The sequence below is a fragment of the Rhinatrema bivittatum genome, chromosome 12 (assembly GCF_901001135.1).
Source record: "Rhinatrema bivittatum chromosome 12, aRhiBiv1.1, whole genome shotgun sequence".
Lineage (NCBI taxonomy): Eukaryota > Metazoa > Chordata > Amphibia > Gymnophiona > Rhinatrematidae > Rhinatrema > Rhinatrema bivittatum.
In genome coordinates this window covers 26,053,709-26,080,103 of record NC_042626.1, presented here as the reverse complement: position 1 = coordinate 26,080,103, position 26,395 = coordinate 26,053,709, and the positions used below count along the sequence as shown (strand labels likewise).

The 26,395-nt window shown below is 46.3% G+C and overlaps 1 protein-coding gene across 3 annotated transcripts; it reads left to right on the top strand.

The window, feature by feature from the left end:
- The first annotated feature begins 89 nt into the window (after positions 1 to 89).
- Positions 90 to 26,395, top strand: LOC115073999 (indolethylamine N-methyltransferase-like). 3 transcript variants are annotated; one of them, XM_029573037.1, is made up of 4 exons: positions 90 to 250; positions 10,269 to 10,430; positions 14,018 to 14,225; positions 25,789 to 26,395. In XM_029573037.1, the coding sequence occupies exons 2-4, from the start codon at positions 10,277 to 10,279 to the stop codon at positions 26,222 to 26,224; spliced, it is 798 nt and encodes a 265-aa protein (XP_029428897.1). In that variant the 5' UTR covers positions 90 to 250; positions 10,269 to 10,276; the 3' UTR covers positions 26,225 to 26,395. The 3 variants fall into 3 exon arrangements, with proteins under 3 accessions (XP_029428897.1, XP_029428898.1, XP_029428896.1); XM_029573038.1 differs by lacking the exon at positions 90 to 250 and adding an exon at positions 1,526 to 1,728; XM_029573036.1 differs by lacking the exon at positions 90 to 250 and adding an exon at positions 1,526 to 1,750.

Sequence of the window (26,395 nt, the reverse complement as noted above, 5' to 3'; positions counted from 1 at the left end):
AGGCAATCAGGAAAATCACTGTTAAAGCCAGATGGACAGTCTGAGCAGCAATTTGAGTAACAGCTGCAACATAGTTGGCCAGTTTTCCACTTTGCCTTGGCATGGGGGATTTCTGAGAAAGGATCTCAGCCAAGCAGGCTATAGCCTTTCAGACCTTTAAATTGGCCCCTGGGGTAGAAGGATTACAGAACCAGATCAGCAGCGCTGGTCATTGCGGTCCATAAACAGGGAGACAGCTGAATGCCATAAGGTAGGCTAAACAAGGGTGTCATCCATCGAAACTAGAGAAAATGAGACTAGAATCAAAGAAAGTGTAACAGAAGCTTATGTTTAGCTTACATGAGAGCGGATAGCAGTTCATATTCAACCACCAATTAGAGCTGAGAGGGATGCAATTGAGACCTGTCAGATTCTGATCCAAGCTCATTATTTGCCTGCTTGTGACTTTGATCTGGCTGAATCCTCTTTTGGATTCTGGCCTGGTCGGTACACTCAAAGGCAGTGGCAAAGATGTCAAAGAGAAAGGGGCATTAAGGGGAAGGTAATTATCCAGATTAGGGAGGAGAGGAGAGGTCAGTGCTGTGGATCTAAAATGCTTTTATTTACTCTTTTTTTTCTGAGAAATTATTTTTCAAGAGGAAGCAGATACCTCTGTCAATTAGTCAGATCCTTTTTAGGATACCTTAAGCCTCTGTGGTCCAACCAATTATCTTGACTGAAAAAAGCTGAGAATTATTCTGATATTATCTCTTTCTAATAACCTTTTCTTTGTTGAGGTGGTGAGATGATATTTCACAATAACACACAAGAGGTCATGAGCTGTCGGGAAGGTGATGGAGTCTGAGAGAGAGGTGAAAGTGGGACAGAGGGTGGTGGGGGATGAGAGAGAGGAGAATGCTGGACAGGAGTTGCACAGGGTATTGGTTAGCCTAAACCGGTGTTGCAAGAGATTCATGTAAAGGACCTCTGGTTCCCCTTTACTAAAGGAGTGAATTGACTGGGAAGGTTTGGTGAATAAATAAGTGAAAAAGGTTTGGGTTTTGCTCCCCCAACATTCACATGGTGTGTCCTGGTTGTTTATCATCCCAAAGCACCTGCTATCCTCATGGATTTATTTTAGATTTTGATGGAGTAGGAGCTCTCTGTCTCCTGTCTTCTAATTAATCCTGCTAATTTAAGGGAAAAGAGTTAGGAAGCTCCCATTTAAGGGGTCAGCCTGCAGTTGACTCATCTACCTGCCTTTAAGCTTGTTTTTGGACGCTTTTAAACCAAATTTATTTAGATTTCCCAGTGAAAGCCTTGGTACCTCCTTCACAGTGGATTGGGGTGTCTGCTGTGTAAGGCTAGATCATGTGTTAGAGAGGATTCTGGCAGTCTTGTATCTCTCCTCCAGAGGATAAAGCTCTCTTGGTGACCCAATGCACAGGAAGAATACTTTTGCATTAACTGCAGAGACAAACTAAGGGGAGGGGGTGACAGGGGCAGTCCGCCCCAGGTGACAACAGGGGGAGGGGTGCCATTGCTGCCAGCAGGAAGTTCCTGTGGTGGCATGGAGCTGTGATCTGCTGGTGGGGTTTCCACTCCCCGCCAGCAAAAGCAAAGTCCTGTGGAAGAGGGCAGCAGAAGAAGAAGAGGCCCAGTGATGCTACTTGTGTCTCCCGGAGGCAGCTTCTCCCAGAGCGAGCCAACGGCAGAAGAGGCCCTGCTGTGCAACCAGCAGCCGAAGAAGTGAGAGACTGGTCCTGTAGGAGTAAGTGCTAGTGTGTATGAGAGGGGTGTGTGTGTGTGTGTGTGTGTGTGTGTGTGTGTTTGTGTGTATGAGGGTCTGTATGTGTGTATGTGTCTATAGGGGTGTGTGTGATTGTGTATGAGGGTTAGTGTGTGTGTTTATGTGCGTATATGTGGGTATGAGACGGTTAGTGTATAGAAGAGTGAGTGTATATATGAGAGGGTGCCTGTGTATGTGTATGAGAGGGTATTTGTGTACAGGGGTGGGGATGAGGGTGAGAGAGAGGAAGCATGTGTGTGTATGGGTAAGACAGGAATCGTGTGTGAGAGATACAGAGGAAGTGTGTGTGTGTGTGTGTGTGTATGTGTGAGTGAGAGAGAGATGGAAGAAACATGTGTGTCTTTCTTTCACACACACACACACACATTCAAGCTCCCTGTCTCTCACCAAACGTGTATGCGTGTAAGAGACAGAGGGAACATTTTGTTTGTGTCTTTGTGTGTGTATGTATCCCACTTCACGACAATCTCAGGTGACAGGTATGGAGAGTGGGGGATTTTTTAAATTCTTATTAGTTTTAGTTACTGGATGTTATTTGATGTCTGCTGTTTTGAAATATTTTATCAATGTTTAGGAAATTTTAAATCTTTTGTACAGGAGCTTCTAATTATTGAATATTATTCCTTTTGTCAGCTGTTTTGAAATGTATATTTTTTAGTATGGTTTTACTATTCTGATTGATTTATATTTCTTGATAGTATTGTTTTGAGGAATAGTGATTTTCCCATTGTTGCACTGCATACAGAATCTGGCTTGTGGTTTCTAGTTCAGTTTTTGTCTGAATGTGTGCGTGTGTGAGAGAGAGAGAGAGAGGAATCGTGTGTGTTAGTGTATGAGAGAGACACATAGGAAGCATGTATGTGTGTGAGAGAGATGGAGGAAGCATGTCTGTGTGTGAGAACGATACAAAAGAAGTGTGTGTGAGAGAGATACAAAGAAAGTGTGTGCATGTGTGTGTCTCACTCACACACTTGTTCCCTCTGTTTCTCACCAAACATATATGTGTATGTATGAGAGAGAGGGAGCATAGTGTGTGTGTGCGCATGAGGGGCCCCAGTCCACAACAATCTTAGGATGACAGATATGGAGTGGGGGAGATTTTTAAAATCCTTATTAGTTTTAATTATTTGATGCTATTTCACTTCTAAATATGGACTGTAAAATTTACTCTAGTTTCCCGCCTGAATTCAGTCCTTGGGGATCGGATTCACCCTGACCAAACTAGTTTTGTAATGGAAGGAACATATTACAAAATGCACGTCTCTTTCATAATATTATTACTATTGCTGAGACTCAAAATATGCCCGTACTTGCTATGTCGTTAGATGCTGAAAAAACTTTCAGTCGTGTAGAATGGGTATATATGTTCAGAATGTAGGATTGACTTGGTTTTGGCTCTGACTTCATAAGGTATATTAAAGTCCTTTACAGTAACCTTACTTCAAGACTGATGGCAAATAGCACCCTCTCAGAGAATTTTGGATTAAGATGGGGCACATGCCCTTTTGTTAGGAGCTGCTATCTGTTGGGAGTATCAATCAGATAGTAGTTAGCAATCTGTTATTTAGGAGAGTTGTGGGTGGATCCTTGGACCAGTGGCAGATGACCACGCCCCCGGAGGAAGATCCTGAGAGGGACCACCGGTCAGGCTCAGAGATAGGAGACAGACACACACTAGTTCTTTTATTAGACACCACCAGAGGTGGCAGTAGTGAGCTGGAATGCACGCCTGGGCTGTAGTCCCTCAGATACTGGAAAGGCGATCCCTGGAGGCTGAGCTGTAGAGAAACTGAAATATAGTGAGTAGGCAGGGTATGCAGAGTTCATGTACCGAACCTGATGGTAACACTCACACAATGTCTCATAGAAGCCCAGGAGCTGGAATTTATAGGCCCTCGAGGAGCGAGTACCTGGTTCCAGGGACAGCTCTGAGAGAGCGATGGTAACTCACAGATGTAGTTGGCAGTGATGACTTCCAGGCAGAAGAGAATACAGAGCAAGTCTGGAAACAAGGGCCCTCGAGGAGTGAGTACCAGTTCCAGACCGTCACCTGAAAAACAAAGGAGAGAGCGAGGCCCCCCAAGGAGCGGGTACCCCTGGTAAGTCCGAGGAGGCAGAGTAGCTTGGAATCCAAAGCGAGTCCATTCCATTCCTTGTTAACGCGATGTGTTAGCAAATTCTAAGACCTTATATATCCGTCATCTCAGGGGGATGCCCCTGAGGTTCGCGCTATCGACGGTACTTCAGTCGGGGCCGCGCCATGCACGCCTCCCTAGGCCTCCAGGAAACATGGCGAGTTGCAGCGTCTAGCCGGTCCGGGGACACCGGAGGACTTCAGCCGAAGGACGCCACGGCAGCCAATCTTCCCACGGGCGAAGAGGGAGGTGCCAAAGAGGTAAGTAGGGCGGAGAGAGGGCATCGGGAACCAACGTACACAACACCTTTCTCCTCTTCTTTTTATCCTGTCTTTGGAACCCCATTGCATCAAAATATAGATATTCACCTATGGTCAGAGTTCCTGCAAGGTAATTGCTTATGTAGTTGATCTTTTAGTGTTTCTATCTTCCCCGGATGACTCCCTTCCTAATCTCTAAGGGGTAGATTTTCAAATAGCGCGAATTGGCCTACTTTTGCTGGCGCATCAGGTGCAAGCAAAAGTAAGCTGGATTTTAGTAGATACGCGCGGAGCCGCGCGTATCTGCTAAATACCTGGATCGGCGCGCGCAAGGCTATTGATTTTGTATAGCTGGCACGCGCTGAGCTGCGCAGCCTACCCCCGTTCCCTCCGAGGCCGCTCCGAAATCGGAGCGGCCTCGGAGGGAACTTCCTTTTGCCCTCCCCTCACCTTCCCCTCCCTTCCCCTTCCTAACCCACCCACCCGGCCCTGTCTAAGCCCCCCCCTTACCTTTGTCGGGGGATTTACGCCTCCCAGAGGGAGGCGTAAATCCCCGCGCGCCAGCGGGCCTCTTGCGCGCCGGGACGCGACCTGGAGGCGGGTACGGAGGGCGCGGCCACGCCCCTGGACCGCCCCGGGCCGTAGCCACGCCCCCATACCCGCCCCCAAAACGCTGCCGACACGCCCCCTAAACGCTGCGATGAACGGGCCCGCCCCCGACACGCCCCCCTCAGAGAACCCCGGGACTTACGCGAGTCCCGGGGCTCTGCGCGCGCCGGTAGGCCTATGTAAAATAGGCTTACCGGCGCGCAGGGCCCTGCTCGCCTAAATCCGCCTGGATTTGGGCGGATTTAGGCGAGCAGGGCTCTGAAAATCCGCCCCTTAATGTTGTTTTCTAACTTTTCTGATTTGTCCGGATATAAGGTAAACTAGGACAAAACAGAATTAGTGTTTTTGAACATTTATAGCACACCGTCAGTATTTCCATGATTCACGTATACAAATCACTATGTACCATACATAAATTAATCCATGTCGAAAAGACAGAATGGCTAAACACTGCTCTGAAAGTACACGTCCCCAACAGGAACCTGAGATCCGCAAACAAGGCATTATTAACTATTCCCTCCGTTAAAACTGCAAGACTAACTCAAGTAAGGGATAGAACCCTATCATTAGCAGGGCCTACATTATGGAACACCATGCCATCAGAAATCAGACTGCAAAAAGACATCAAACTATTCAAAAAGAGCCTAAAAACATGGCTATTTAAACAAGCATACCACAAAGAGCAGGGAGAATAGAATCCAAAGAATTGCAGAAAGGGATGAGTCTGTGCTTTGACACAACACACCTACTCATTATGAGTGTTTTTTACTTTTAAGCAGTAACAGATAACATGTAGATTATTAATAATTTTGAACCAACCTGATAAACCTAAACACACAACCTCACCTAGCATCTTATAGCTATTATGAAACTTTGTACCGTACCTTACAGGCACCTGTCTAGATGTTAAAATAAAGCTACATTTTTAAGTGCCTTATTGTTAACCGTTGTGATGGCTTCTAGCTTAACGACGGTATAGAAAAGAGTTTAAATAAATAAGTGGTCCCCAGATGGGTTTATTGGAATGCGCTTTTTTCCCCCCACACTGACCGCATGATGGCTGACATTCAGTCTCAACTGTCATGTCTTGTTGAGGACACTGTCAGCAGTTGGTCCCCTCTTCGTCTTTCTTGGGGGGGGGGGGGGGGGGGGGAGACTAGAATCCATCAAGATGGTCCTTGCTCCACAGATTGGCTACATATTGAGTATGGCACCCGAAGTTCTTCCCCAGACCTTTTACAGCTCCTTAGATAAGAAGTTATCTGTCTTTCTGTGGGCCAGAAAATCTCCTCGAATTGCGATGTGGAAATTGAAATTGACTAAGGAAAGTGGTGGAGTTGGATTCCCTGATTCTCATTGTTAATGTAGCGCCCCCTCAAGTATTATGCTGCCAAGGGAGAGGGGATGCAAAGAAGAATAACCCCCACCTGCCCCCGTGGACTGGGTATGATTGTGAGAGTGGGGGGGTTGCGGGTTACATTAGCGCCTCTGGGATAGATAATCCAAATGCCCCGACCCTCTCTTTTGTGGGTCCCTGGGGTTCCCTCCTCATCCTAGGGAACAGGGTACAGTGCAGAAAATCACCACTCTACCGTGAACATTCAATTCTTTTACTATTAACAGGTAAGTAGAACGAAGCATACAGAAATGACAAAGCAAAAGGAGGGAAAATCATTATTAGTAGCACAAGACAATAAGCAGGTCATGAAATAGCCCAATATTACTTGCTATTAAATCAAGCAACCTGCAAAGTCAACCATGAAAAGATCAACTTGAATTTTCTAGAGCAGTCTGTTGATTTGCCTGCTTAGAATGCACTCTGGAAAAAATTTGGGGTAGATTTTATACAAGTACTCCCGCGCGTACTTTTGTTCGCGCACCAGGCGTAAACAAAAGTACGCCGGATTTTAATAGATACGTGCGTAGCTGCGCATTTCCTTTACAATCCGGGGTCGGCGCGTGCAAGGCTGCCCAAAATTGGCAGCCTTGCGCGCGCCGAGCCACACAGCCTGCCTCCGTTCCCTCCGAGGCTGCTCTGAAATCGGAGCGGCCTCGAAGGGAACTTTCCTTCCACCCCCCCCCTCGCACCTTCCCCTCCCTTCCCTTATCTAACCCCCCCTACTTTTGTTTTAGAAGTTACACCTGCCAGTGGCTGGCCAGTGCACGATTCCCCGGCCCGGGAGCTGTTGCGGAGGCCTCGGCCACACCCACGAAACGCCCCCGGGCCGGAACCACGCCCATGCTCCCGCCCCCGAATTACACGCCACCGCAACACGCCCCCTGACATGCCCTGACACGCCCCCCAGGAAAGCCTCGGGGCTTGCGCGTGCCGCCGAGCCTATTAAACATCGGCTCGGCACGCGCAGGGGGAACTTGGGGTAGGTTTTCTGGGGGTACGCACGTATCTTAAGCGCGTACCCCTTTGAAAATCTGCCCCTTTATGTTTACCCAAAACTCTAAGGGGTACATTTTTAAAAAAAAGCTTGCGCACCAGGCGCAAACAAAAGTATGCCAGATTTCAATAGATAAGCGCGTAGCCACGCGTATCTTTTAAAATCCGGGGTCGGCGTGCGCAAGGGGGTGCACATTTGTGCACCTTGCGCGCGCCGAGCCCTGTGTGCGCTGCCCATTCCCTCCGCCTCCCCCACCTTCCCCTCCATTCCCCTACCTAACCCACCCCCCCTACCTTTATCGCTAAAGTTACGCCTGCTGGAGGCAGGCGTAACTCGCGTGTGCCGGTGGCCCGCTGGTGCGCCATCAGCCAACCTGGGGGCTGGTCCGCCCCTAGCAGAGCCCCGGGACTTACGCATGTCCCGGGGCTTGCACATGCCGCCAAGCCTATGCAAAATAGGCTTGGCGCGTGCAGGGGAGTTTAAGGGTTACGCGTGTAACTTATGCGCGTAACCCTTTTAAAATCTGCCCCAAGGGTAAATTTCACACCAGTGTATCAGAATGTGTTCTACTGTTCCTCTCATAGTCCCCAGTCCAAGAAGAGTATACTCCCTTAAAGCATAATCAATGAAGGCTGTATAAGTTGAAACGTAGTGGCACTCTCTGGGAAAGCTCCAGTCTTATAGAGGCTCCAAAGAAGGGGGAACACGCTGGTTCCCTGCCTTGATGCAGGGAGTTGAAAATTCAGGGCAGGTCTCTACTCAGTTACTAGCTAAAAGCAGTGTTTATCTGGCAGCTCACTGATGCAATAGTCTGATGCCAATATTGCAAGGCTGGGACAAAGAACGAAAGCATAACCTGTTGCACTGCTGCTGAACAATTTAAGGCTACTTAACTGAAATGGATCCTGCAGGGGCGTAAACTCCCCGGCTCCTGTAGTTGAAGCTCCTGGACTCTCCTTTTGCTGTGCATTCCGTCTCTTGGTAGCTGTGGCTGAAGTGGGAGGGGGCGGGGTCCTCTCCCAAGTAACAGCTCACTGATCTCTCTCTCCAACTGCTCTCCAATGCTGGTATCTCTTCTCTCCTTTCTCTGGTTCCCTTAGCTCAGCTCGGTAGCTTGGTTCATTACCCAAAAAACACAGCACTGATCCCTCGTGCCATAGGCTTTGTATTTTTTTTTTCTTTTCGCTTTTCTGTTTGGTCTGAAGTTCTCATCCTCTCTCTGGGTAATGAGCTGGCTCCCCATTGGCTCATGATAGTAACTGAACTTCCTGTGCCTGGTGTAATCAGATACCGGCTGGTTTCTGCAACAGCACAAGTCTCAGGCTGGATTTAAACTGAAACATTTGTCACCAGTCCAGTCCAGTTTTTTTTTGTTTTTTTTTAATTTACACTATACATCCCTGCGCCAGATAAGGTCAGGCGTGCAGGGACCCAAATCAGGCAGTCCGGCCACATTAACATAAGGCCTTTTGGATTCAATATGGCATTAAACGGGTGGGTCCAGTAGATGAGATCACTATTTTACGTAACTGGTTGCTTTTGGAATGGGAGTTTAGTTTGCCCTTCTCATTGTGCTTACTTCCAGGCATGACACGTCCACCTTTTATGCAGAGAATTCCCCCAATTTTGGCCACTCATAAGGCCTTGCATGCTCTTGTCTGCTTGGTAAAAAAGAAATGGAACACGAGGCACTGCTTCTCTTTAATTGATAATTTAATGATAAATTGGCCCATTTGGCAGATTTGTGGGATTTGGACACTTGGGCATCTATTAGATGAGAATGGAATAGCCTCCTTCTCTATTTTAGCGAGTAAGTACAATTTGCCCTCCTCTCAATTTTTCCCTTGGCTAGAGATGACCCACATTCTACGTCATAGGGAGATTTCGGTGACCAATTTGATTGAATCCCCAGATCTCCTCATGTTGTGCACAACATTTTGTTTATTTGGTCATGAGGCTTCTCGTGTATATAGAGAGCTGAGAGATCTTTCCTCTTCCAGGTGTGTGGGTCTGGAGAAGATATGAGAAGGTGCCTATTTCGTTTCAAATTGTTTCTAAACCAAAACAATAAAAAAAATTCAAAAAATATTGTTTTTTAGATTTTTTTAGTGTGCAGTATTTTGATTTAGTGCACACTATTTGAGTTAGTGTGCGCTATTATAACTCAAAATAGTGTGAACTAACTCAAATAATGCACACTAAATTGACATTGTATGAACTAAATCAAAATAATGTGCACTAAGCTAAAAATAAAAAACAAAAAACCTAATGACACAGAACAAAAATAAAAAGGGGGGGGGAACTAAATGAAATGAAAGTTTTATTAAAGCATATGCCTAGATGATGAGAAAGGAAGGAAGGAACATGGTTCCCATTATTAATGAGGTGAATCCTGCTCATGTTAAAGCAATGTGAAGGGTGAGTCTTGGAGAAGACCCCTCTCCAGCCTTCATAGTCAGTAGAGGCGTGCATGGAAGGAAAATGTGTTTTGTGTCATTGCGGATTTCTGTCATTTATATCATTTTGTTTTCCTATATTCCTATGTCTATTTACATTTTCCCCTTGCCCTTCAGTCCCTAAGCATTGTTTGCTTCAGTGTAACATGTGCTATATGTTTACAACAGGCGTACTTGTTATAGAAGGCGTGCATTTTTTACTAAATTTTGCAAATCACGTGCACTAAAATGTTTTAGTATATGCTGAAATATGTTAGTGCACACTAAAATGATATTACCAATATTTAATTAGTTTTCTGTTTTGTATTTGATGGGAAATGACACAAAACAATATAACAAATATCACTGATGTTTTGTATCATTTTAATGCCAGCACACCTCTAATTGTTCGCAAGTCTAATGGGTTAGGCCAAGCATGCTGTCTTGAGGCAGGTATTTTAGTGGGAACAATAGTGTGGGTCAAAACCCCTTCCCTCCTAATGCATTGATGAACTCCTGGATCTGAGGGAAATCTGAACTACAGATCCCTGCATGCAGTAGGCCCGACTGATGACGCCATGCTGATGATGGAAATTAATGCTCTAAGGTGCAGGGCATTTCTAACTCTTAGACTCTTCCTGCTGCAGATCACAACATGGAGTCAAACTTCACTGGCCCGAAGGATTACCAAAAGTACTTCCATGGCAGAGATTACCTTCAAACTTACTTTGACTTTGACCAATGTGACATTCAAGGGCCAAGTTGGCTTTTGTTCATACTGAAACAGCTACACCAAACTTTCTCTTCAGGTGAGTGCTGTCTCTGTATCCTTCCATGCCTGGTGAAAAGATCTTCCGTGTGTATCCTTGATTTCCTCTTAATTTATGAATGTTTGCAGAATATAAGAAAGAAAAACTAACCTGTAAGAAGCACAAATGTACATGTGTACATCTGTCTGCAACAGCATGTATCTGGCCTATGTTTTTAAGGTTTCAAACAGGATCTGGGGGAGCTGCAGACTGCTGACACACAATATAGAAGATAATGTTCTAAGCTCAAAAATTGAAAAATTTGCGAACAACCCTAGAGCACTATTCAACATAGTTAAAAATCTGACAAACGATAAAACAGAGGCTACCCAAAACCTACCAGAGAATAGATGTAATGAAATAGCACACTTTATAGACAAATTTACAAACTTAAAAACTAAGATCCCAAACTCAACAAAACAGGATATTAAAATGCACAAAAGAGATGTGACAATGGTTTAGGTTTGATGAGATCTCAAATCTTGAAGTAGAATCCATGCTAAAAAAACTAAATCCTGCCCCACATAAAATAGACACCCTACTTACCATGGACATAAAAAAAAATAGCTAACATAGCTTTCCACACACTAGCTAAAATCATAAACCTATCCCTAAACGAAGGATCAATGCCAGATGTACTTAAAGAGGCAATAATCAAACCGATCTTAAAGAAAAAAAAACAGTGACCCAAATATCATGAGTAACTGCAGACCAGTCTCAAACCTACCCCTACTTGCTAAATTAATAGAAAAAATGGTACAAAAACAACTAGCTGAACATCTAGATAACAATAACATACTGTATCATCGCAACATGGCTTTAGAAAACATTATAGCACTGAAACATTACTAATCTCACTAACAGACAATATTCTGCAAGGATTTGATAGCGAAAAACATTACATTCTGGTACTATTAGACTTGTCATCAGCCTTTGACACAGTAAACCATATTATACTACTCAAAAGGCCAGAAGAAATAGGACTACAAAACAAAACAATTGACTGGTTCAGATCCTATCTAAACAATAGATTTTTTCAAGTACAGATAAAAAATGCAATATTGGAAAAAATTGAGCTGAAAACAGGAGTACCCCAGAGATCAGCACTCTGAGACACTTTTTAACATTTACCTGCTACCTCTATGCCACCTCCTAGCAGGTCTGGGTATCATACATTACATATACGCTAACGACATTCAACTACTTTTACTCGTAGATGATACAATTGAAAAAAACATTAAACCTAGCAATGATGTACCTAGATATAATTAAACTACTAAACCAAATGGAGCTAGTGATTAACATCGAAAAAACAGAATTCATACACCTAGAGCAAAAAAACATTCAGTTGATTCAAACCCCAATCATACTTAAAAATAGTCAGAAAGTGGAACTAGCTGAGAAAGCTCGAAACCTCGGTGTAATAATTGACACGGAACTCAGCCTTAAGCAACACATCACTAAAAGTAAAAGAAGGCTATGCCAAACTTATGCTCCTCAGGAAGCTAAAACCCTTATTAACCCAAACACACTTTCGAACAGTTCTACAGGCACTAATATTTGCTAGCACAGACTACTATAACACACTATTTCTGGGATTACCTTATTCAACTATAAGACCACTCCAAAATTTTACAAAACTCTGCCACCAGAATACTTACTGGTAAAAGTAAAAGATCACATCACCCAAACACTTGCCGAACTACACTGGCTGCCAATAGAACAAAGGGTACAATACAAAACACTTTGCACAATTCATAAACTAATTAATGAAGAAAAAGCTGATTGGGTGAACACAGCGCTGCGTTTACATGTCCCCCAGAGAAATCTTAGATCAGCCGATAAAGCCCTCCTAACCATCCCTTCAGTCAGGACAGCTAGACTGACCCAAGTTAGAGAGCGAGCACTATCCTTAGCTGGACCAATATTATGGAACACAATGCCCCTGGAAGTCAGATTACAGAGAGATTTAAAACTCTTCAAAAAAAGTTTAAAAACATGGCTTTTCAAACAAGCATTTTACAGTGAGAACGGAGAATAAGAAAAATGAACCAACAGGCAGCTGAACATCAACACACAGCACAAAGTCACCTAGATGCGTATTTTTATTATTTTACTTATACTTAACTACTAATACTAGATAAAGACAGTAGAAAGTACTATACTTGTATGGTTATGATATTAATCATATAAATGGACAAGATCCATTCAATTATCATATAGCTTATATTTGTTAAATATGTAACCAAAACGTTTTTGGCACTTTGTTAGAATGTATTACCCAACCTGAACACTACTATATGTGCCTTTCTGTAAACCGTGTGATGGTGCAAAACTAAACGATGGTATAGAAAAGATTTTAAATAAAATAAGCATTTTCCCCATAGACACAAAATGGGAAAAATCCTTTAGTACAACTGGTACCATAGGGTAAATTGGTTGGTGTTGATGGATTGGTCTGGGTTCAGAGGTGAAAAGAGTATGAGTGTCTCTTGCTGGATAAAACCCCAAACCGTAGAGGTTTTCTCCTTCTTCACACTCTCTTAAAGTTAGAGTCACCTACCCATAGCTGCAGTGCAGAACCAGCTACCCACAGAACAGGACAGTGTTTCTCCAGCCGGACCTGGAGTCCCCCCAGCCAGTTTGGTTTTCAGGATATCCACAATGAATATGTATGAGATAGATTTGCATTCCATGGGCACAGTACTTGCAAACCTTTCTCGTGATCGTTCATTTTAGATACCTTGAAAACTAGACTGGCTAGGGGGTAATCCTAAACTGGCTTGAGAGACACTGCCATAGAATAGAGTGATGGAGGTTAAGTACACACCAGACAGAAAAATAACTGCAGAGACCTGGGTCCATTTGGGACCTGGGTCACACACCCAAACCGGTCCCTTTGAAAACTGACTAGGGCTGAGCATCCACATTCAAGTTTCACTAGGACCCTAAAATTAGGTGCCTAAAATAATGGGTGGCACAAGGGGCAAATTTAGGGGAGGGAAAAATGTTATGGACTTAGAGAGAGTAAATTTGCAACATTGTGCAGAGGATAGCTCCGTAAGTTACATTTCTAAATAAATTTAGGAACATAAGTTCATTTTGAAAGTTTTCCCAGTGAAATTACCCTCACCCAGTTACACCTGCTAAAATGTTCAAACAAACTGGCAGGTAGTTTTGTAAAGAAAAAAAAAAAGGCCATGTCTCCCCGTAAAGCACTGCTTTCCCAGCAGATATAGGCTTTCCAAAATTAATCTCCTAATTTTTCATGCTTAGGCCCCTCCCTTAGGCCTGGATTTACTATTCTCGCAGAGAATAGTGAATTGCACAGTACTGGGGGGGGGCGGGGGGCGGGCCTGCGAAAGCCGGCAGCCATCGCACCACTGCGGTGCGCTAGCTGCCGGTTTTCGCACCAAATAACTACACCATAAAAAGTCCCTTTTCGCGTGTGAAAGCTATTGAAAATGATCCCCTTAGGCTTCTAAATCTTGGCAAATGAATTAGAATTACAGGTCTAAATTTAGGCCACATAAGGTTTAGGTCCCTAAATTAAGCTGAATTTTCATCAAAATATTTTACTGTTCCAGGTGATGTGAGAGGGGACACCCTGATAGACATCGGCACTGGTCCCTCCATCTATCACCTGCTCTCAGCCTGTGAGTGCTTCAGAGAAATCATCGCCACAGATTACTTAGACCGGAACCTGCAGGAGCTGGAAAGGTGGCTGAAGATGGAGCCGGGGGCATTTGACTGGAGTCCGGTGGTGAAGTATGTGTGTGAGCTGGAAGGCGACAGGTACGGGTATTCAGCTAAGGCCAAGGTTATTCATTAAAAAAATATATATATATATTATTTTTTATTTTGAATCATTTTCCTTTTTGTAGATTTTTCTTTTTTTGGTAAATAAAAAAAAATTGCATTTTATTTAACAATGATACAGAAAATAAAATTGCTAAAGAGAAAAATATGGTGATCATTAAAAGAAGAAAGCAGGCGTTAGGTAACTTTCCGTCCTAATAGACATTAATATATTTGGGTTTCCAGAATATCTTTAATGATTATATGTAAGATAGTTTTTCATAATTTGTTTCACTTGTATGCAAATCTATCTCATACATATTAATTAGGAATATCCTGAAAACATGAGCAGATTCATATCCACGTAGACTGGAGGTTACTTCCTGGAAGAAAGTATATAAAGAATAAGATTTTTACTTATGTTTTTCATAGGAAAATAATTCAGAATTATAAATCTATTCAAGCATTGCAGATTACCAGGCAGGCACAGATCAGTCTGTTGCTTACAACCTACAGCAATGATTCCCAAACCTGTCCTGGAGGACCTCCAGTCAATCAGTTTTTCAGGATATCAACAATGAATATGCATGAGATAAATTTGCATACACTGTACCTCCAGGACAGGTTTGGGAAGTATTGCCAGTTTAACTTCCTGTTCAGAGGTCAGGGGAGCACAGTTACCTGTGCAGGAGACTGAAGCAGAGGGATTAATGTGCAGCATTTTATTATGCAAAGAACCACAATGATTAGTGAAACTGGATTTTATTATGCGCTAAAGGGCAAACTATTCATCTTATTTGTATGTGCAGACACACACACACACACATGCACACTAGGACATGCAGGCATAGTGTGAGTGTCAGTCTCTTAAATGAATTTTTAGCGCATTTTATAAAATTAAAAAGTATTTATAGCTTCAGTTTTGTCTGTCTGTCTGTCACGAATGGGGAATAAGCAGCACCCGGCAGACAAAGTGAAACTGTAAGAACTGGGGCAGAAAATCAGCCCAGCGTTCAGAGCAGTGTGGCTGGCAGGGATCCCCAAGCCCCATCAAATGAAGACCTGCAAGGAGCCACCAGCGGGGCTAGCGGAAATCCCCAAGCCCTGCCAGCAGAATACATGGAGGAACAGCAATGAATAAAGGAAAGGGCTGGTAGGGATCCCCAGGCCCCACTGACCAATGATATGGAGGAGTGCGGTTGCTGTGTGCATGTGGATCTTACTCTGTATTTGGCCCTTGCCACCTGTACTGTGTACCATGCTGGCAGCAGGCGGGAGAGAGGAACCGAGCAAGGAATGTGGTGGTGGTGGTGAGAGGGGGCGGGGTGAGATGGCAAGTGTAAGTGGGAAGGAGATTGAGTGGTATGGGTTGTGTGGGAGAACAAATCAGTGGATGAGTGAGGTAGGGGAAGAAGAAGAGGAGGAGAAGTTAAAGGGTGGAATGGAATGGTTGCAAGAGAGCATGAGACATTTTATAATGACCCCTCCAACACATACACACTCCCCTCCATTGCCCCCAATTCCTACCAGCACACATACTCTCCCCTCACACGCACCTACACCTCAGCCACTTCCACAGCATCCTCTCCATGCTCACGGTCACCCACCCTCCCACCCAGGAGCAACTGCAAGACACACACGTGCAGGTCATAGAGTTATAAAATGCACTCTTTGAAGTTGCCATGCAAGTTTAGATATTTTATGTCTATTTTTTGGCTCAGCAATGTCTTCCTGTTTTAGCAGAATCCGAACTGGCCACTGTGTTCAGTTCCAACACCATGCACCTTGTTGTGCAACTACCCAAGGTTTTTGCTGTAGTCCAATCATTACCATTTACTGTAGCCCATATATTGTGACTCCCTCCAGAATGTGGCCAGTAGGTGTCGCCAAAGAGAAATGCCTATGACTCCCCCCAAGGGCTGTGAGCATTCCCTCTGCAGCATCCCAGGACCCAGCCAGCCCAGGGAGCAGAGTCTTGTCCTGGAAATCAAACTCAGGACCTCTGCCAGTGAGCCCAAACAACAAATATATTTTAATTTAATGTTAGGTGAAGAAAGAGGTTTGATATTGTAATCCGCCTAGCATGTTTTTTTCATTATAGGCAGAATAGAAATATTTTTAAATAAAAAATAAGAGGAAGAAAAAACACAAAGGAGAGAATTGTCAATCACACAAGAGGGAAAAAACAACAAATGTGAGCAGTGGCCAAGGAAGAAAAACAGAAATGTAAAGGCAGAGCTAAATGAAAGAATTTAAATAAAAATAACTGCTACATTGCCACTTAAACATAAAAATAATATAATAATTGTATACATTGTAAATGAATCAAACAATAAATAATAAACAAAGACAAATAAGAAATCTGTCAAGCACTCACATTTGTAGTGTTGCAATTAGAGAAATGTTTAATATGTATCCTGTCTAAATTTGCCTCTTAAATTCATCCCTCTGGTGAATGCTACAGTAAAGTTCTTATCCAAAGACAGGGTGTGTTTGCACCACACGCCAGTGTTTTCTCAAGATCTTTTTTATTTCCTGATGTGGCATGAGCAAGGCAGGTATTTATTAAATATAACAAACATACGTGGAAATATAGAAATGACAGCAGAAAAGGATCAAATGGTCCATCCAGTCTGCCCAGCAAGCTTATGGTAGCACCAGCTGCACCGAGCAGGTCACCCCCATGCTAATCAGTTCCCAGATTGCAAACATCAGGGCTCTCATTGGTTTCTATCCAATCCCCCTTTGAATCCAATTTCCCTTTCCCTCTTTTACCCCTGCTGTTGAAGCACGAAGCACTTCACATTTGCAGCTAGCATCACATATTCCTGCCTCCACTTCCCTTCCTTCCCTCCCAATAATTTTTTTGAGATCGATAAATGGCAGGAGTATATGGTGAGTGCATTTCCTGCCTGATGTACATTGTACAACCCTCACCCCACCTCACCATGCAACTCTCTCTCTTCTCCTTTATTCCCCTCTCCATCCTGGTGCAGTCCTCTTTCTCACTCCCTCTCCCTGCTTACCTCCTCACTTTCACCTCTCCTATCCTCTCCCACTCTCACTCACAATCCCTCACCACTCATTCCCCTTCCTAACTCCCTCATTCATTCCACACTACACTCCCTCTCCGACCTCACTCATGAGAGTTATTGATGTTTAGTAAATGACACTACACTCACCTCACACTCCCCAGCCACACACTCGAACACATGTATACACACACACACACACACCCCTCTACAGCTACACACCTCCCACCTCATAAAGCAACCTGTATAACACAGACACTCAGTTCATGGAATCATAAAATGCACTCTCTCAAGTTGCCAGACTTGTTTTAATCCTGATTTGGGAACCAATTGCAATTCTAACCAATCCCTGAATCGAAGAAGAGCCAGGCCAGATTTTATAAAACAAATATCACACCCATAATTATTTGCACTGATGTTGTAGCAAGAGCAAAATTTATTTCAATGGCTTTATTAATGCTCCAGTGAACTTTATGACCCTCTATTTTTTCAAGTGAATAAAAGTGCCTGAGTTTCTATTCCTGTGGATATGCAGCTCTTAATGACTAAAATATTAGGCTCCCTTTGAGTTCTTATTTGACAGACCCTATGGTTACATTACATCACCATTATGACTTGGGTGAGTCCTTATTTCAGCCAGAGAGAGTTCAGGTTGGTGCAGCCCCTCCCTTTGAGAGGTCTGGAATGGCCATGCCCCTGGAGAGTCTATACAGCAGCTCCCTACAGAGAGCCAGGCAGGCAGTCCCTGAGAGTTAGGAGGTAGAGAGGAGTTTCCAGTCAGAGAAGCCAGGCAAGTGCTGCTTGGTGGTCCTGACCAGGGTTGGGAGGGGTTTTCCTTTTCCAGTCCAGTCACTGGCTGATTAGGATTTTCCTTCTGGGTCTATTTTTTGGGTTTTAGGATTTTAAGTGGTAGGAGCCTCACTGGACACCTGGGACTTTCTTGGACTCAGGGCAGGGGAGCTCTGTGTCTGGGATGCCCAAGGGTAGGGAAAACCTGCATCTGAAGGGGTGGTGACTCGTTGCAAGGAGTAACTCCAGTGTTTAAATTCAAAATACTTTGAGTTCAAGATCCAGGAGGAAGTTTTGGCTCCCTTTCCTTCCTGTCTGAAGCAAAGAGTTCCCTGTACGTACCCGGATCAGTCCAGGACAGCTAGGTTTTGCCTCCCCTCTAGCAGATGGAGACAGAAAAAGACTTTGTGGACTCTGTCCTATACCCCTGAGGTGCCACCTAGTGTCTGCCAGTATTTTTCTGTCTCCAGCAGATGGCGGAGGTGCAAAACTTAGTGTCTGATAGAGGTGCTGACTTTAGCATTGGATTTGGTCTGACTTTAGTCTCTTAGTGCTTGATTTTACAAAGAAGCTTAGTTTAAGGATCCCTTTAAATTAAAAAAAAAAAAAAGTTTGGTTAGAGCAGTGATCGGACAGTTGCGAGTAGCCTTCCAGGGGGTTGGCACTTGGCAGGTCCTGGTGGGACCATCCCACCTGGTATTCGAGGCTGGAGCGCAGAGGTTTGGGAACCCAGAAACTGCCGCAGTGAGGGCTGATACCGGGGGTCCCAGCTCACTCACCTTCAGCCAGCCTGTCTTCAGCCAGGTAAAAAAAAATATATATATGCATATATATATATAATTGTGTTTGGTGTTTGGGGCTCTCCGACTGTGCGTCCACTCTGTTTTTGTTAATTTTCGCCACTTTCCTGGCCCTGTTTTTGACAGGGAAATCCGTCCGTTCGTCGTGGTTCTTTTTTCGGGGAGAGCCAAAATCGAGGCTGAGGATATGCTTCATGGTGCGGCCTGCTCGGCCTGTGGCAGTGCGCGCTCATGCGGATTTCCCGTGCCGGGATCTGCACAGCCTGTTTGTGAGGCGGAGAAGGTCCATCGGCTCCCCCCCCCTTCCTTCCGATGTCGTTTTCGCCATCCTTTTCAGTTCCTACAAGCTCCCGGGGGTTTCTCTTGGTCGAGCTGGTTCTTTTTTCGAGCCCCGTTCCTAATTTAGCTCGGGGATCATGCTGCATGGTGCGGCCTGCAGGCTGGACTTTGTACCAGGTGCTTGTCGGAGGGGAAGGCTCTTCGGGGAAGCCGATTCCAGCGAAATTGCAACGCAGCAGCTCTGGAGCACGCAGGGACCCTGGGAGGGCAGAATTGCTGCGGCAGGCTCAGGTCCCTTTTCTTCTCAGCGCAGGTACTGAAGCCTTACGGCGAACTTTCAGGGAGCAGGAGAAGGCTGCCCTGGGGGAGGGGAGCTCTCCGCCACCTCTTTTGCCACGTCCTGCTGCCCCTGGGGGGAAGCGACTTGCAGGCAGCACAGATCTAGGACTCGGATGAGTCTTCTTCCTCGTTCTCCTCCAATTTTGTTTTATTGCTGCATAAAGCCTTCAAAGCACGAAAAGCAACAAAGAGCCAGGGTCCTAAGGTACCCCGTGAGATCCCACTGTCGCTGGGGGCTGGGACAGGAGCTTCATCACTCCACAAGCGTACCAAGTCACACAGTGGCATAGAAGCCCCCAAGGCCAAACGCCCTCTCTGGTCCTTTTCCTGTCAGGTGGACAGTTCAGATACGGATGGGGTGGATGAAGGAGAGTCTCCTCCACAAGCCCCTGGTGAGGGACCGGATGCAGATCAGGTTCACCAGCTCCAGCCGGCCAGGCCAGTAGATGCTCCTTAGAAGGTTTCTGGCTCTTTAAAAAAAAAAAAAAAATTTACTCAAGATTGTGGAAAACAGCAGCAGAAGGCGCAGCAAGTTTCTTTGAGCCTCCCAGGCCCTGGTGGGACCATCCCCCCCTAGTATCAGAGGCAAAAGAGCAGGGGGTTGAAGACTCGGGGACTACTACGGCCAGTGGGTGATACCGGGGAGCCCTGCTCACTCACCCGTGGCAGACAGCTCAGCACAGCTTTCAGAGCACTGTGAAAATAAGTAAAAAGGTTAAAGTTTTTTCTGGTTGGCCGGTCCAATGTTCTCTCCAGCTCCTCTCTGCCTGCCTTACTGCCGCGTTTCGGTTCGCGCGAAGGCCCCTGTCGCCCGGACTATTTTTGGTGCATGTACCTCAGCTGATCAGAGCTAAATTTAGTCCAAGGCTATGCCTCGTGGTGTGGCCTGCTCCGCATGCGGCAGCGCACGCACCCACCTCTCTAGAGCTGGCATCTGTGCAGATTGTGTCTCGGGAGGTCCACTGAGGGGTGCCTGGAGCCTGGGAGGCTTACAGCTCAGCCGCAGCCACCTGATCCGTTCCTGCTTAGTGCAGGGACGGAAGCCATTTTGAAAATGTTCAGGGATGCAGACAGAGCCGCGATGGAGGCATGGAGTTCCCCACCACCTCTCTCCCCACGACCGGGGCCCTCCGGGGGGGGGGGCAGGTCGCAGGAGGATCGGGCTGATACTTCGGATAGTGATCCAGAGGGGGCCTCAGATGGGTCTTCTTCGTTGTTCTCCTTGGACTTGGTGAAGTTTTTTTACAAAATGTTCAAGGCACGGAGAGCGTCCAAAAGCAAGAGGAGCAATGTCTCTGAGGTTCCCTCATCCCATAAGCATCCCAAGTCCCCGCCGGTGGGGGGGCATACTAAGTCTAAGCACCCTCTCTAATCTGTAGCAGGTCCGGATGATTCATCTTCGTCGGCTCTATCTGATGGAGGAGACCCTTCCCTGCAAGACCTTCAGGGAGTAGACGCAGGCCAGGATGGTCAGCCCCTGGTGGCCAAGCAGGGAGGCGCTTCTGCGGTGGACAGTGATGATCCCAAGGTGGTACGCTTGTTCTGGGGAGATGAATTGGGTCCACTTATCCCGAATATTCTGGAAGAACTCGGAATTGAAGTCCTGCAGGAGGATTCGCATATGGCAGCGGTGGATCCCATGATGTTAGGTCTAAGAGGTCCGGCTCGCTCTTTTCCCTTTCATATGTCGGTCACTGACCTCTTGTTCCGGGAGTGGGACACTCCGGATCTAGATTTGAAAGTCAGCCGCGCTATGGATAAGTTGTACCCGCTACCAGAGGATGCGCTGGAGCTGCTCAGGGTAGCCAAGGTGGATGCAGCAGTCTCTGCAGTCACTACAAAGACCACCATCCCAGTCACGGCAGCGATGGCCCTAAAAGATTTGCAGGACTGAAAGTTGGAGGTACAGCTTAAAAAGATATTTGAGACCTCCTCCCTAGGAGTGTGGGCGGCCATGTGCAGCAGTTTTGCTCTGCGTGCGAGCCTGCATTGGGTGCAGCACTTACAATCTATGGCATCCCTTTCGGAAGTGGACGCGGCTCAGGCTGGTCATTTGGAGGCGGTGGCTTACAGTGCGGACGCACTGTATGATCTCCTGCACACGTCGGGAAGAACAGTGGGCTCCGCCATTTCAGCCCGCAAGCTCCTTTGGCTCAGAAATTGGTCGGCGGATGTCTCCTCAAAAGCTCAGCTGAGTTCCTTGCCTTTCAAGGGAAAGCTGTTCTTCGGTCAACAGTTGGAGGACATGATTAAGTCTCTGGGAGAGAATATGGTCCATAAGCTGCCAGAGGACAGGCCCAGGAGCAGTGGCTCTTTTCCTCAGAGGTCCAGATTCTGGGGAATTCTCGTTTTTGGGCCTCACGGTCTTCTGGATTCTCCTCTCGTCAGGCTCCCAGCCGTGATGGATTAGGCACGGTCCAGTCTTCTTTGGTGGCTGTGTCCAGATTACGACGGGATGTGGATTTGGAAATTCCCTCTTGGATAGTGGTAACCACCAATGCCAGCCTCTCCGAGTGGGGAGCGGTTTGTTGAGGAGCAGCAGTGCAAGGTCAGTGGATGAGATCAAAGTCGTCTTGGTCGATCGATTGGTTGGAGACCAGAGCGGTTCGGTTGGCACTACAGGCCCTCCTTCCCTTAGTAGAGGGGAGATCAATGCAGATTCTCTCCAACAATGCGATGACGGTGGCTTACATCATTCGTCAGGGTGGAACTCGGAGTTGTCCATTGGAGATGGAGGCTCAACTTTTAATCAGCTGGGCAAAACCGCACCTGTACAGGATAGCAGCCTCTCACATTGCTGGAGTGGACAATGTGTAGGCCAATTTTCTTAGCTGCCACCAGTTGGATCCAGGAGAGTGGGAACTCTCCGAGGCTTTCGGTCTCCTGTGCAACCGATGTACAGGCCCACGATGGACCTGTTGGCGATGTATCGCAATGCCAAAGCTCCTCAATTTTTTCAGTCGTCAAAGAGAGCCAGGAGTGGTAGGTGTAGACGCTCTGGTGCTTCCCTAGCCAAAGGACATTCTGTTGTATGTCTTTCTGCCATGGCCGTTGATCGGCAAGATTCTGTGCCGCATCGAGGCTCATTCGGGCAAAGTGATACTCGTCGTGCCAGAGTGGCCGAGGCACCCGTGGTTTGCGGACCTTCTCAATCTGGCGGTAGATGGCCTGCTGAGATTTCATCCGTCCCCGAGTCTGCTGTGACAAGGTCCCGTTTATTTCACAGAGGTAGATTGCTTTTTTTCTAGCGGCATGGCTTTTGAAAGGCAGAGACTGAGAAATCAGGGTTACTCGGAGGAGATGATTACTATGCTTTTGCAGTCCCGTAAACCTTCTACCTCCATAGCCTACGTCAGAGTTTGGGGTATTTTCAAGGACTGGTGCCTGAACCACGTGGTGAAGCCATCCAGAGCTACTATTCCGGATGCTCTGACCTTTCTGCAGGCAGGTCTAGTAAAAGGTCTAGCCTTCAATTCCCTAGGAGTTCAGATGGCAGCCCTTGGTAGTTTTCGGGGAAAGATACAGGGCTTCGCTCTAGCGTCTCATCCAGATGTGTTTTGTTTTCTGCGTGGCATTAAACATCTTCGTCCTCCAATTCGGAACCCCTGTCCTTCGTGGAAGCTCAACCTGGTTCTCCGTGCCCTTTTTTAATGCGCCTTTCGAGCCACTGACGCGGGCGACCTTGAAAGATCTGACATTGAAGGTCATTTTCCTCGTGGCTATCGTATCGGCGCTTTTCAGAGCTACAGGCCTTATCTTGTCAGGAGCTCTTCTTAAGGATTTATAACGAAGAAGTTTCTTTACGAACGGTTCCCTCCTTTCTTCTGAAAGTAATGTCCTCTTTTCATTTGAATCAGACGGTGGCGCTCCCATCCTTGGCGGGCCTAGCTCTTTCTACTTCCAAGTCTAGGAAGTTAAGACAGTTGGACATCATACCTTTGCCAGACATTATCGACTGGATGTCCAGGCCTCAGAGCCCGGTTCTTTCGGAACCAGTGTACTCCGAGCGGGACTCTCTCAGTCCTGGTTCCTGGTTAGGAAAGCTTTGGTACATCCCAGCTGTCCTGGACTGATCTGGGTACATACAGGGAAAGTAAAATTGGTTCTTCCCTGCTAATTTTCATTCCTGTAGTACCACGGATCAGTCCAGACGCCCACCCGGGGGAAAATGGAGAGTCCGCTCAGCGGGTAGCTGATCAATTTTTCTGCAAGTTTTATTGAATGCCCCTCTTTTCAGGGAAAGGTTTTGGGCATGTTGTTCGTTCATTAATAAGGTTTCCGGTGTTTTCATTTCCTCTGTTCTTCAGGGGGAAGTGGTTTTATGGTTGCCGTTATGGTTTTTCTAATTTCTGCTTGGGTCCAGTATAATACTGGCAGACAATAGGTGGCACCTCAGGGGTATAGGACAGAGTCTGCAAAGTCTTTTTCTGTCTCCATCTGCTGGAGGGGAGGCAAACCCCAGCTGTCCTGGACTGATCCGTGGTACTACTCGAATGAAAATTAGCAGGTAAGAACCAATTTTCCTATCTGCTTGCTTCAAGGGGATCCCTCCCATCCGGGATCCAGAAAGAAGAAATAAAGAGACTGTAAGAACAATGGGATATTGAAAATCAGCTAACCTTGAGGAAGGGAAGTCAAAAATCACTTTGGACACACATCAGGTGTTTTCACTACCCTGGGGAGAGAAAGAGAAGATTTACTCTCTGTGCCATAGACTTTTACCATTTTGATCAAATTAGAAAGGGTTTCTGACCAGTCTAGAGATCCTTCCCACCTGGGAGCTCCAAGTAACCATGCCCTGGAGGGTGGATGTTTCCCTGGCCCTGATATATGAGTCTTGCACAGAGTGAGGGAAGAGACTGTAAGAAAACAAAAGCATTCTGTGATGCTGCAGTTTGAGTTATTGTGTCATTCATCACCATTGTTTGAACAGCAAAGACTTTAATTTTGGACACTAACCCACTATCACCAGAGTATTTCTTTAATATTAACTGCACCCACTTTAAGAACAACTACCTTCCCCAAGGGAAAGCAATGGACAAAAAGAAATGTGTAAAAAGTAGGGGTGTGCATTCGTTTGCAACGTATTGATAATCCGCAACGCATAGGGCCATATTTGTTGTATTCATGGGGAAGCAAAATGTATTGTGATTCCCCACTAATACAATGAATCTTCACCGAATTATTCGGCCGTCTAAAGGAGCAAATTTAAACAACTTCCCCCACCCTCCTGACCACCCCCCCCCCCCGGCCCCCAAGACTTACCAAAACTCCCTGGTGGTCCAGCGGTGGGTCCGAGAGCCATCTACTGCACTCACACCGTCGGCTGGTGCCATCTTGTGCTCGTACCATGTGACAGGGGCTGACCAACGGCACCGGTAGCCCCTGTGACATAGTAAGGGCAAAGGCTATCGGCGCCATTTTGAATACTGGCAGCCGACGGCCCGAGTGCAGGAGGTCGCTCCCGGACCCCCCGCTGGACCACCAGGGAGTTTTGTTATGTCTTGGGGGGGGGGGGGTCAGGAGGGTGGGGGGGTTGTAATTAATTACTTTTTAGCCAGGAAAGAAATATGAATGAATGCATGAACGGATCAGGCGCCCCCCCCTTTGATGAATGCAACGTATCTGCCCCCCAACGAATACGAATTCCGAATGCAACGTATGTGGTTCCTCTGCACATCACTAGTAAAAAGGTCGCCCTTGTCACACTGGGCTCTGGAAGTACTCCCCCCCCCCCCCCCCCACCTACAAAGGATCCGGCCCTGGCAGTAAGAGGGAATGTGAAAGAGCGAGCCGGTGAGTGGTTCCAGCCCTGAAGAGAAACAAATTCTTTATGGCCCATCCGTGTAGGGTTGGCAAACCAGGGTGGGGATACATGTATAGCAAATGAGTTTTTGGTATCATGATCCCCTCCTTGGGATGATAGAATAACATAAAAGCTGACATCTTTTGCATTGGTGAGCCTTATGACATCCATGAAGGTCTCTTGACATGCAACAAAAGAACTTCCCAGTGGCCCTTTTTCTAGATAACTTTGATTGTTTGTGATCCACAGGAAAACAAAAAAGATCCTTGTGATTCTTTAGTTACTGGCATTACCAGAAAGCGACAGAGGGTTGGGAATGTGGCTCTTTTATTCTCCTGTGAGCCCTCCCTTTTCCCCCTTTCTCTATTTCTAGCCCCCCCCCCCCCCCCCATCCCTCCCCTGCTTCTTCCATGATCCCATGAGCCAGTCTTGCCCTGTAGCCTCATTGTCATAACCTCTGTCTTTCTAGTCCAGAGGTTGCCTAATCTTTGCCTCTTCAATTCTGTCTTTTCTAGTGAACAGTGGGCAAAGAAAGAAGAGAAGCTGAGGAAAACGGTGAAGCAGTTTCTGAAGTGTGACATCACTAAGAAGAACCCGCTGGAGCCACTGGCCCTGCCTCAGGCTGACTGCCTGCTCACATGCCTCTGCCTAGAGGCTGCTTGCAAAGACCTGGATGTTTATGGCAAGGCCATGAAGAACATCACAACACTGCTGAAGCCAGGGGGTCACTTTTTGCTGTTTCTGGTTTTGCAGGAGACATATTACACAGTTGGCCAGCATAGGTTCTCCTGTCTGTATCTGGAGAAGGAGCAGGTGGAGCAAATTGTACAGGAGACAGGGTACTGCGTGGAGCACCTTGAGGTGGCTCCTAGCCTGGAGAAGGACGTCTCCACGTTGGCAGATTATGATGCCATGATGTTTCTCATTGCCCGCAAAATGAAAGGTGTATAGGATCCTGGGTGACAAATGCAATAACAATATCAGCCGGATTTTCAAAGGCTTGCGGGCGTAAACCCCGAGATTTACACACATGGCTGAGCCTTGCGCGTGCCGCGCAAATTTTCAAAGAGGCCCGGCCACACTCGTAAAGAATGGAATGCACACAAGTGCTGTGCCTCTTCA